Source organism: Micromys minutus (genome assembly GCF_963924665.1).
Source record: "Micromys minutus genome assembly, chromosome: 1".
NCBI lineage: Eukaryota > Metazoa > Chordata > Mammalia > Rodentia > Muridae > Micromys > Micromys minutus.
The window spans coordinates 105,296,066-105,308,003 of NC_137969.1; the positions used below are offsets into that span (position 1 = coordinate 105,296,066).

The 11,938-nt window shown below is 46.0% G+C and overlaps 1 protein-coding gene across 1 annotated transcript; it reads right to left on the reverse strand.

Annotated features, from left to right (window-relative positions):
- Positions 1 to 8,668: 8,668 nt before the first annotated feature.
- Positions 8,669 to 11,210, reverse strand: ID4 (inhibitor of DNA binding 4). Its single transcript, XM_080931143.1, has 3 exons — positions 10,424 to 11,210; positions 10,027 to 10,085; positions 8,669 to 9,456 (listed from the first exon to the last, which is right to left on the reverse strand). Exons 1-2 carry the CDS (start codon positions 10,862 to 10,864, stop codon positions 10,041 to 10,043), a joined length of 486 nt encoding a protein of 161 aa, XP_080787269.1. The 5' UTR covers positions 10,865 to 11,210; the 3' UTR covers positions 8,669 to 9,456; positions 10,027 to 10,040.
- Positions 11,211 to 11,938: the final 728 nt, after the last annotated feature.

The following is an 11,938-nucleotide window of genomic DNA, read 5'->3' on the forward strand; positions in this document are numbered from 1 at the left end:
GATCTTACAGTCCAGACAAATCTCAAGCTGCCTGTGAAAGGCTCCCGAGCTCCTCAGAACTTGGTGGTGGTAGTGGGGTTTCGTTGTTTTTGGTTTTGGTGTTTTAATTCGGCCCGGTTCTGAGTTACTCCTTTCTCTCACTCAGCACTGTAGAATCACCTTAACCTACTCAGAAAAGATTAGACTATTTAACAAGCAGTTTAGATGCTGCCTCTGAAAGTTGCGCCCTTTATGTGTTTTTAGTGGAGTTTTCATTTCTTGATAAATAATTGAAATTTGTTAAACATTTCATCAACAGGGTGAATTATTAGAATTGTGGAGAGTTCTGATCACAAACTGGGAAAATATGCTTGTTCCCTATGTATCTATCTATCTTTCTTTCTTTCTTTCTTCCTTTCTTTCTTTCTTTCTTTCTTTCTTTCTTTCTTTCTTTCTTTCTTCCTTTCTTTCTTTCTTTCTTTCTTTTTTACAACCTCAAAGCTACTGTGATAGCAAACTCTATAGCAAGTTAGACACTGTATGTCTAGATACACACCTGACACTGCGCAAAAGATTTTGGGAAGCATGCCTTAAAGTTCTGGGCTAATTTAATATTAAACAGTCACTCTGGAGCAGAATTAATAGGCACTGGACAGCCAAGGGTTCCCTTTGTATGTGTGATAATGAAACCTAGACTTGGCAAGAACACAGGTCCACAAGCATGAGCATAGTCTCTGAAGTGCTGAGGCAGGGGGATGACACTGTATGGGTTTCTCACAGGGCAGGAAATTGGAAGTCCAAGCTGATCAGCAAATTGGTAGGGTCTGTGGGGCTCTAAGGACCTCAGGATTGACTCATGCAGCATTTGTGCAGTTTTTAATCCCTTCCCACCACAAAACAAAACAAACAACAAATACAACAAAAACAGTGCAGCCCTTGGTCTCTAGAGTTGCTTGCTATTGTGCAAAATAGTGTCGTTCTCTTGGGGCAAAGCCCTATACTGAGTGAGGAGGCAGGGGGATGGCTGTTCTTGCTGTGTTTGTATGAAAGAAAAGAGTCTTTCAGAAAACCGAATGTATAATATAAGAGCACAGAGAGGGCTTTTTAAAAAGGAGAGAGGAACAGAGAGGGAGGAGGAGGAAGAGAAATTAGGGAAGAAAAGAAAAAAATGAATTCTGATAGTGTAAACATATTTTTTTTAAGTTAAAGATTTTTCTGCTGAGAAAGGGAGGCCAGAGCTTTAAAAGAAATACTTTTAAATTTATTTTATTTTATGTGTATGGGTGTTTTGTCTGAATGTACATATGTGTAGAACCTGCCTGGTGCCCCTGGAGGAGAGAAGAAGTTTATGGATCTCCAGTTCGAGGGCCTTGAGTTACTCCAGCAGCCCTTACAAAGGGCACGGCTTTAGTTTCGCTCTCAGTACAATGTGGGACTTTGATATTTTTTCATAATGCCTCTGCTCCATGACTCGCTGGAATGCTGCATCGGACACCGTGGACTCATAAATATTGATACTCACCTTCATCTCTCTGTTGAATTTACTATACATAAGGACCCCAAAATGCCAAGTAATTCTCAACATCAGTTGTAAGAGAGTAAGAGGTTATTCTCAGCCCTTAAGAATACAGTTTTTGATTCGATTTTCCACTTTAGCCTGTTAATTCTGTTTTTGATTTTGAGATGGGAGGCGGGGGTCTCACTTAGTTCCAGGATGGTTATGAACTTGCTGAGGCTGGTCTTGAACTCCTGGAAATCTCCCATCTGCTTCCCAAGTACTAGTATGACAGGTGTGGGTCTTCACACCTGCTTCTTACCCAGTTTCTCAGCTGTCACGTGGCTCACCTCTCTAGTTTTGTTTCTGTCTTTCAACCTTGCTTCTCCACCAGAAGAATGTAAATAGACTAGTCACTGTGCAGGTTATGAGCATTTAGCCATACACCAGGAAACAGATCAAAACATAGGTAAGCACTGAACCTGACCTTCCAGAGCAAAATCAACTGACACAGCCCCTCCCCCAGCTTCCTACGAGGAACCCTGAAGAAAGCAGGGCTTCTTAGCTTTCTTAGGACCGAAGTTCTGGCTTGCCCGGACCCTTTGTATTGACTTTCTTCAAATCTGTCTTGTACTGTAGTGTTTAAGATACTGAGGACTGTGCACAGAGAGCATCATGGCTATTTGAAGAGTAGGAAAGGCACCACAAAAGGGTCTCTGCATCAAGAAAGCTGAACTCCCTCAAGTGTGTTCGCACACTTTTGAAATCACTGCTGTGCGTATCTAGTGAATGCGTCATACAAACCCATGTCTTCTATTTCCGCTTATGCCTGTTTTCCCACCAGGCAAGGGTTTTCCCTTCTCTATCCATTAAACATGTGAGCTTCCAGTAAATGTGATGACAAATGATAGCACATCCCAATACACATGGCTTGTGTGTATTCAGTAGTCCCGTGTCAGGTAGTAGCAAACACAGTAGTTCAGGTAGAACCGCTTAGCTGGTGTTTCCATGCTGGGTTAGTTAGGCAATGCCTTAGGGTGGTTTAATATAGGAAAGGCAATATGATTTTTTTTTCTGAATGTGTTTTTTAGAAGAGTGTCATCACTATTAAAACTTGGTTGTTGAAGCTGCCTGTATGGTTATGCCGTAGATGCAATGAGAGATGGTAATAACTTGGAAAGACGTATGTAGGAGAGGGTGGTGTCTTTGCCCATCCTTTTGTGTCTTCCTTGGCAAGTAGTGTGCTTTAGTGTGAAGGTATAGGAGGTTATTATGATCACTTCCACTCAAAGAAAGACCAGATTAAAAACCAAGGCTACAAAGGAGCCAGCACTTGATACTTGAACTGTCCCTGGGTCCCATCCAGAGACTCCCTTGGGAGGGAGAGAGCTCACTTGTTAAAGGACTTTCTGCATCAGCTCAGAGACCCGAGATCAGGTCCCCATAAGGCGTCTGGATCCCTGGAATTTTTTGGCAAGCTAATCTACTCAACCAGTAAGCTTCCACGTTCATCAAGAGACCCTTGACAATCCCTCATGCTGACCTCTGATCTACCTGTTACACATATCAAGACCCCCTTGGTGGTTCTTGATGCTTGTGAAGTTTTACCCCTTCTCAGTTTTTTGTTTGTTTTGTTTTGTTGTTTTTGTTTTGGTTTTTTGTTTTTCTGAAACAGGTCCTTTCTGCAAACCCTGGCTGTTCTCCCACTCTCTATATAAACCAGGAGGCTTCCACCTTACTGAGGTCTGCCTACCTCTTTCTCCTTAATGCTGGGGTCGAAGGCATACACTACTATTCTCTGCTGCAGAAGAGGGAGGAAGAGAGATGGGGGGGGGGATTTCCCCTGCCTGAAGCTTCCATTACAGCCACATCCATTGCTTGCCCTTCCCCACTTTGCCCTGCAGTTTCAGCTAGGCTCTGTGTGACTCTGACTACTTACCCTAACTTGAATCAGGGAAGCCTGTTTCTACTGAGGATACAGGATCTGTTCTTCCTCTTGTCTCCCCTTCTCAGTGTCTCCTTCCAACCCCCTGCCTGCAGCTCCATTCTCAAGAACACACACGCTTATCTGTCTTCCATGTTGGAGGCAGCCAAAGGCTTTTCGATAATGACAATCTCTCCTCTGCAGTTCTGAGCTGCAAAGAATTTGCTAGACTTGCTGGGACCGAGCTGGCACTTGTGTTGTGCAATCCTCGGAAGGTCAGGAGTCTTAGCATGTACTTGGTCACATGAAAATAATGATAAGATGGACTAAGAAGCAACCGCTAACTGGCAGGGTGAGGGAAATTTTTTTTTTTTTCCAAAAGAGGCAGCATCTGAATCTTGATAGTTGGGACGTTAATATCCAGGGCTGGGAGTTGGGGATTGGGGGTCCAGACAAGGGTAAGACTGTGTGGAAAGAAAGGAAGCATAAAAGAGCATCCATAGATCAGGTTGACTTAGCTGGTTGGGCTAGCAGGGTGTGTGTCTTCTGTCCCCCACCCTTACAGTACAGAAGATACATTCCAGGTATACCTTTCCCTGGTCTGATCTTGCTGTAACAATTGGGGATCAATCATACTCTGTCAAGATTTGGAAGGTAAGCTGAGTTAACAGATACAGGATAAGATCTTAGGTACATAAAATGTGTGCACAATGACTGTAAGGACTGGGGGACAGAAAGGACTGGTGAGAATCACCACTACCACCACCATCATAGTTGAGACAGTGTCTCATGTATCCCAGGCTGGCTTTGAACTCACTATGTAACTTGAACTACAGATCCTCACCCCCACCCCCACGCCCCCACCCCTGGTTCTGTCTCCCAAGTGCTTGGATTACAAACATGAGTTACTAGACCCAATTAACTGGTGCTGAAGATTATGTGGAAAACTCAACTAAGGGCTTTAGTCGTACCGGGCGGGCACTCTACCAATTGAATTATATAATTATATAAATGAGCATGGCAAGGACTCATTTAGTGCCTGGATGATCAGCTAAGCTGACACAGGAAGCTGGACATTTCCCCACGGGGGTGGGGGGACAGAAGAGGGAAGAGAGGAGCCTGTAGCTTCCAACTCATCCACATGCCACAACGAGTGGTTGGAGCAAAGAGGAAAAGGGATGAGACAGACTTCAGGAGATGGCTCTGCAGAAATGGCTCAGGGGATGAGGTCGCAGGCTGAGCTTCCAGAGGACCCAGCTTCTAATCCCAGCATCCACATAGAGCTCACAGCCATTTGTAACTCCAGTTCCAGGAGACCGGACACCATTCTTTTTGGGAGGGAGAGGGCTTCCAGGACACAGGCTTACAAGTGGTCCACAGATTTACGTGTGGGCAAAACCCCCACACACAGAGAGAGTGATCGCAGGGAGTGATACTGATTCCAGATTTGAATGGAAGTAGCAGAGGTGACCCTGAGACATCAGCTCCAGGAGCCGTTTTTATGATAGAGTTCTTTCCTCAGATTTCTGACCCATAAAGAGTTCCACCAATCAAGATAAGGAATCCAGAAGAAGAGCAATTCTAGGGAAGATCATTTCAAATCTATTACTTCTCAGGGGCAGGATAGACCAGAGGGAAGCTCAGGTGGAAGGGAAAAGGACTGAGTGAGGGGGACTCCGGGGAGGGAGCTGTCTGAATAAGACAGTTTGTTCCATCAAACAATTTTCAAGCTACTATGGACCATAAGAAAAAACATAGGTATCCTTCAACCTTAGGGAGCCTCCTCTGTTTCAAATGCAGCCAGCCTCGGCGGTGAGCCTGAGTCTGTGGCCATCAAGGCTGGCTGCTAAAGTCATATCCTTGCTTTCTGTCCTTAAGTTTGCTGTTTCCTGGACTTTCTCTGACGATAAAGCAGAGCGTCTTCCTTCCCTTTATCTTTCTTGAGATTACCTGCAAGGTTTAAACAGCATCCTAGGATTTTCTAAACGTAGTTGATTTACCTGGTTTTGGGGGTTGTTTTTAATCCTGCTTTGTGCTTAAATATGAAATGCTTGGTGACAGCAGTCTAAGAGAAATTTCCTGATATGAATCACTTCATTTTCATGTGCAAGGACTGGTAAGGTGGTCCAGACCCAAGTTTTAGTACTTAACAGAGTTATTTATTTTGAAAGAACAGGGCTAAGAAGTAAACTTGAACGCAAACACACTAGGAAAAATTTCACTCTCAAGATTTTGAGTGGTTCCAAGTAAGCCCGTGAGACCCCAGGTTGTCACCCCTCAATAAATTGGTTCCCATTTGTAAATAGTGTCTCTGTCATTGAACATGTGCACTGAATATTGTTTTAGGTACAGCTGGACATAAAATCAGTTTGACAGTCTTGGGGGCAGTGGTTCTAATTAATAAAACCGATACTTTAGCAGAATATCATGGCTTATAATGATAGAAGCCATGTGGGTCTGAAGCCTACTAGGGACAGCCCTATTAAGATTCACTCAGAGGCTGAAATTAATTTCCTGGACTTAACACAGTAGCAGTGGGAAGGCTTCGCTTCCTCATAAGCCTGGAGGGTAGGGGCTTGGCCCCGTGGAGACCCAAAGGCTATGTGGGCTGATTAACATGTATATAATTAATATGTACCAACTAGAAAGGAAAAGGCAGTTTGATTCGACTCTGTACTACTGCAGAATAATTTCTTTCTGTGACCAATATGTACTTTTTTTTTTTTTGGATCTAGCCTTTGGATACCACCACCTTTGGGTTTAGGATCTCTTGGTTCCCGTCATGTTCACAGACACTATCTAGTAGGGAAGCTCCCCGATTCAGACTAGATTTTCTTCCCATTCACATCGCATCACCCCTTTAAAGTCACACTTTTCACCCCATGGTAAGGAACATGGTACATAACTGAGACGATTCATCGAGGGACTGTTCCTGATCATGAAAAACTGCATAGCTCAGTGCAGGTCAATGAAAAACCACAAACTTCAGTGAAGATTGATTTATTAGTACAGGAGGCATCTAATACAACAGGCTAGAGGTGGGGGGATGAATCAAAAATGTCTTTAAAGTTTTTAAAATGCTGTTAGAGTTGACAATGAACTTGAGGAAGAGTTGTACAATACCAAAATCAGTTCTTTCAAATGGAAATGTATATATTGTTTTATCTTAAGATGTCTGAGATGCCAGGATTTTATAAACAACTTTAGAAATAACATTCACAGTGGGGGGATATTTCTTTTCCTTCCAGGGTTTTAAATGAACCTTATTCTTTGGTTTTGCCTATACCATGAAACTCTGCCCAAACCAGGCCAGGACATTTTCTTTTGTTAAGCTAAATATTTGCATAAGTAGAACAATCTGGATAAAAGACTTTAAATGTTTTTATTATCTGGTTGCCTGGTTAGGAAACAGGCAACATCTTAATAGAACGTGGCATCTTTTATTACTGCTCAGGACACTTGGTTTTCATCATTTAATCAGCAATGGTTGTATTTCTTTAGAGATGCCAAATGCTGCTTCAGTGGGCCAAGGGAAAAAAATCAACTCTCAAGAACAGGATCTCTGCATTTCCCCCCCAGTGGGTTTTTGCATTCGCAAATATAAATTTATACACCAATCTCTCTTCTAACAGCAGAACCATACAAACATTTTCTTTTTTCTAAGATTCAGAGTCCAGCAATGTAGTTTTAAACTCTGCCTAACAGCTTAGGTAGGGTTCAGCAGTCAGGCATGACAAATGCACCGTCCCAGAGAAGGGCACACACGTGACACATCCCTCTGAAATTAAACTGCCAGAGAAAAGGAGGAACTATGCCTTTTTTAATAACAAAGTATGCGGTTCTTAGAATTCTTGAGATCCAGAATTCCACCAGTGGTCTGGTGCTTTCTTCCTGATGTACGAGAAGTATGAACAATATAAAACAACCAAGCACAAACCTCATCCAAAAGCAGCCCTTTGACTTTATAAGGTTCAACACCAAAATCCTAAATATAGCGGACCATAGAAGGACCCGAGGGGCAAGCCCTGGGTGGGAGGCGGACAGGCTGACACAGGTTTTACAGAAACACTCGATGAAATTTTAACCTCACACTCATTTTGACACTTTCTGTTGAGGTACCCCCTAGCTGACAGCTAGGGACGGTGACATTTCAGATCCCCATAAATATTTGACTTTGACTTCCTAAAAAGTCCCTTGGGCCTATAATGCTTTTATTCTTGTATAATCTGAAACAAATCCTTTTCCTTTTAAAAATCAAACAGAGCACGTTTATACACAGTTCACTATTTACAAAGCTCCCAATTAAATCCTACTTAATTCTCCCACTCTTAAAAATTCCATCTAACTGGTATGAAAAATACCAATTACAATAAATGTGTGATGTCCATAAACCCTGGAGTTCTCAGCTCACCTAGAATTTATGATTTTACCAGGAGGAAAGAAGGGTCCTTAATCAATTCTATAGCGTTTAAGAAATCACATCAGAAGTCACAGTACAAGACAGATAAATCTACTTTTAATTTTCACATGTAAAAGTTACACATCACATGGAATTGGACAGTAGCTTAGTGGTGACTGACATCACTATAGTGAAAATCATTTTCATAGAAAAATAATCTAGATGCGGTCATCGGAATTTTTGGTCTACTTAAGTTACTGTTTGAAGATCGACTTTCATTCCTTCTTGAAAGATTTTTCCAGTATGATTCTTTTTTTTTTTCTTTTTTTCTCCTACTGATACCTATTATATTCTTTGGAGGGAGGAGGGCAGAAAAAATGTCTGTTTCCAAGAGTTTGTCCTTTGGTAGCAAGCAGAGAACATTTTTTATTTCTATGATTTAAATAATCTGTACAGATATGAAACTTCATGACATTATGCTTTAGTGTAAAATGAAGGACGAACACTTTCATTTTGAAAAGACAACAGTTCTGTAGACTCCTTAAAGGTCCAAGCATTTCTCCATCCTATATGCAAATTCACTCAGAATCTATCTTTTGACCTCAGTTCAAAAACAAACAAACAAAAAAAAAGCCCACACACTTATTTATATATTACACTGTAAAACCCTGTACTTAAAACCCGATAAGGTACGTCTTTCAACATGTACACTTCAAATACAAAGGTTTTCATCTACATTTTTTTAAAAAAGCACATTTGAAAGGACTCATAACAGGTTTATTTTGTGATCGAACATCTCATGCAATCATGCAAAACCAGTACTGGAGAGCTGTTACTTCTGAGCCTCAGATACTGGACACTGGGCAAAAAAAAAAAAAAAAAAACAAAAACCCAACAGCCTGGCCAAACAGAAAACATCCAGATATTAAGAGCTCTGCAAGGGAGCTGAAAAACAATTTTCCAAAAGAAATATTCCCATAGATTTAAAAAACACACACATAATATTTACAAAAAATATTTAATTAAAAATATCTTATAATTACAGTAGTCTATTAAAGCGCATATACTTTCACACTTATAGAACATCTCTATATATACAGGGTATGAAATGTCACTCACTTATCTATACAATATGTAACATTCTTGCAGAGAAAAAGTTCCCCGCCCGGTTATAATCATCTATTTTAAACAATAGATGTAAAACAACATATCTACAATGCTCTGGTATATTAGTAAAGCTTCAAAAACAAAAACAGTTCGCTCGTCACAATGTAACCTCTAAAGTTGGATTCACTATTGGTCTTCTACTTAGCAGTCTTGTCATACTTAAGCTTCAAAGTTTAACTGCACCTCCAAAAGGGTGATAAAAAATAACCACAGAAATGTACAATTCACAGCGGTTATTAAAAGAAAAAAAAAACTAAAGAGAATACGTACGGTGAATGCTTGTGAACGTGCAAAAAAGTAAAAGTGAATTTAAGTTTTATTATTATTTTTCCCCTTCTCTCTCTCTTTTTTGGAATGACAAGATGAGACAAGGTTTCTAGATTTGCTGAAGGTTTGTTGCCCCCTCTCCTCCGGTGGCCTTTTTCTCTTAATTTCTGCTCTGGCCCTCCCTTTCTAGGGCTCCTGGCTCGCTGGTGCTCGGCAGCCGCACACCTGTGGAAGAGGAATGAATAGAGGGGGTGTGTGAACCTTCTCGCTGCAGACTAACTGGCGCCACCGACCAAACTCAAGACATGCATGATTAACAACCCAAAACAAACCGCCGGGTCAGGCAACACCCTCAGCCCGCAGCTCAGCCAAGCGCCCAGGAGGCAAATGCGGGCTGGCGAAGGCCAAGGGCCGCGTTCGGGGCGCTCTGCCCGCATCCCTCTTTGTGGATGTCAGGCCGCTCAACTGGGGATGAAGGGTAGGGAGGAAGGTTGGGACACCTCGGGACACTGGGATGCCCTCTCAAGAGATACAGGAGATCAGCAGAGCCTGTCGGTCACAGGTAGAGAGGGACGCAGGCGGCGGGGACCTCAGCCGATGAGGCTCCGCAGAGTTGGAAAGCTAAGTGGACTGTCTCGCTAACTGGGTGGAAGAGGTGTGGGTGTCGACGGGCGGGGGTAGTGTTAGACTTCGAAATGCTAGGGGACAAAGATCGCAGCGGTGCCTGGCACCGGCAACCCCTGGGGAGGTGCGAGCCTGGTGGTCCACTACCCAGTCCGGGACCTGAGCGCTCACCTGGCCAGCGCGGCTCAGCGGCAGAGAATGCTGTCGCCCTGCTTGTTCACGGCGCCGGCCTGGAACAGCAACCCAACACCAAAGGAAAGATTAGAGTGAGCACACCACACTGTCGCCACCACCCGGGAGCCGTCCTGGGAAAAGGCAGCGAGCAGAGTCCCCACCCCAGTCCAAAGCTGGGGAAGCCTCCTGTGATGCCAGGGACGCTCCGGAGACACAAGACTCCCGAGTCCCAACCGCTTTCGGCTCGGGGACCAGCGATCACCAAGCCCAGCAGGCGGCTCCCCGCGGAGACCCGAGAAGCCGCTGTCATTCCCTGAGAGCAGGAAGACCACCCGTATCTCGCCGCCCCACCACCTTCCCCGCGATGCCCAGGGCGCCCGCGGAGGCTTCTCACCGGATCAGTGTTGAGCGCGGTGAGCGGGGTCCGCGGTGGCGCGACGGGACAAGCCCCGGCCGGGTGGAGCGGTGGCGCGGGCGGTGGCGGCTGTCTCAGCAGAGCAGGGTGCGTCTCCAGCGCCAGCTGCAGGTCCAGGATGTAGTCGATAACGTGCTGCAGGATCTCCACTTTGCTGACTTTCTTGTTGGGTGGGATGGTGGGCACGAGCCTCCGCAGGCGACTGTAGCAGTCGTTCATATCGCACTGCAGGCAGAGCGCCGGCTCATCGGCCGCCGCCTCGGCCGCCTTGCAGCGCGCTGCTGCCGCGGCGGCGGCGGCGGCTGCCGAGCCACCCAGGCTGTGGCCATGCTCCGCCAGGCAACGTAGAGCCAGCTCCCCGCCGCCGCAGCCCGACGGTGCCTTGCGGCCCGAGGGGCGCACCGGGCTCACCGCCTTCATCGCGCGCTTCCTGCGCCCTGTGCGAGAGGACCCGCTGGGGAACAAGCGGGAGAGAGAGCTCCGGGTCCCCGCCCGCGATACGCTTTGCTTCCCTCGCCTGCGCGTCCGGCGCTTATAGCACCCGGCGGCCCCGAGCTCCAGAAATCGACCGGAGAGCTGCTCGGGGTTTTGGCAAGGGGGATCTTAGTTTATAGTGAGCGACACTCGGCCCGAAGAAAAAGACAAGAAAAATCAAAAGCCCGGTGAGAAAAAAAATAAAGTAGCCTACCCTGGCCCCTGAGCCGTTCCCTTCCGAGCTCCGACTAAGGTGGATCGCTGCCCCCCGAGCTCCCCTAGCCGGTGACTGCTCCCCCCGACCTCGAAGTAACGACTTCCAACCGCACCTACCAGCTCAACCGCGTCGCTGGGCTCCCGGCGCAGCAGTATTTGTAGAGCCGCGCGCCTTGGGGGCGGGGCCAGCGCGCAGGCCGGGTCGCCACGAGAACCGGACGCGGGCGAGCTGGGCGCGCGGGCGGTGGCGCGGAGGGAGGCGGCGAGGGCGGGGCGCTGGGCAACCGGAGTGCGGGGATGGGCGGGGGGTCTGGAGTGACCAGCCAATCAGGAAGACAGTGCCACCTTGGGGAATGACGCTCGGGCCAATGGGAAGGACACTCCATTCCGTCAACGCTGTGGGAGGGGGATCTGAGAAAATGAGAGCTGGGTGGGAGACGGGCCAGGATGGAGAGTGCCCAAGGGAGGGGAAGAGAGAGAGAGAGAAAGAGAAGTTCCTACGAAGAACTAGGGGAATGCGCTGGCTGGAATGCATTCTCCACGGGCCTAAGCTGCTGAGGGACTCTGCGCCTTGTTTGTGGGTCTCCTGTCACTCCTCAAGGCAGGGAGCTCAGTCTCCAGGCCATCAGTCCCCAAGATTCCAGTGCTTTCAGAAGGGCTTGCTTTCAAGAAGCTCGTTGGTTCATTTGTCTACGTTATCCCCCTCGGCATCATCATTCATCTTTGCACAATTGCGGAGCTCTTAGGGTGGAATGAAAGAGGGTCGCCTTCCCGTATGTGTGTATGCATATGTATGCTCGCGAA

Bases quoted from the DNA above. Each gene is read 5' to 3' on its own strand.
- ID4 (XM_080931143.1), bottom strand. From the start codon at position 10,864: ATGAAGGCGGTGAGCCCGGTGCGCCCCTCGGGCCGCAAGGCACCGTCG. The intron at 10,086-10,423 runs GTGAGAAGCCTC...TTGCTGTTCCAG, and splicing joins CCGCGCTCAACACTGATCCG to GCCGGCGCCGTGAACAAGCA.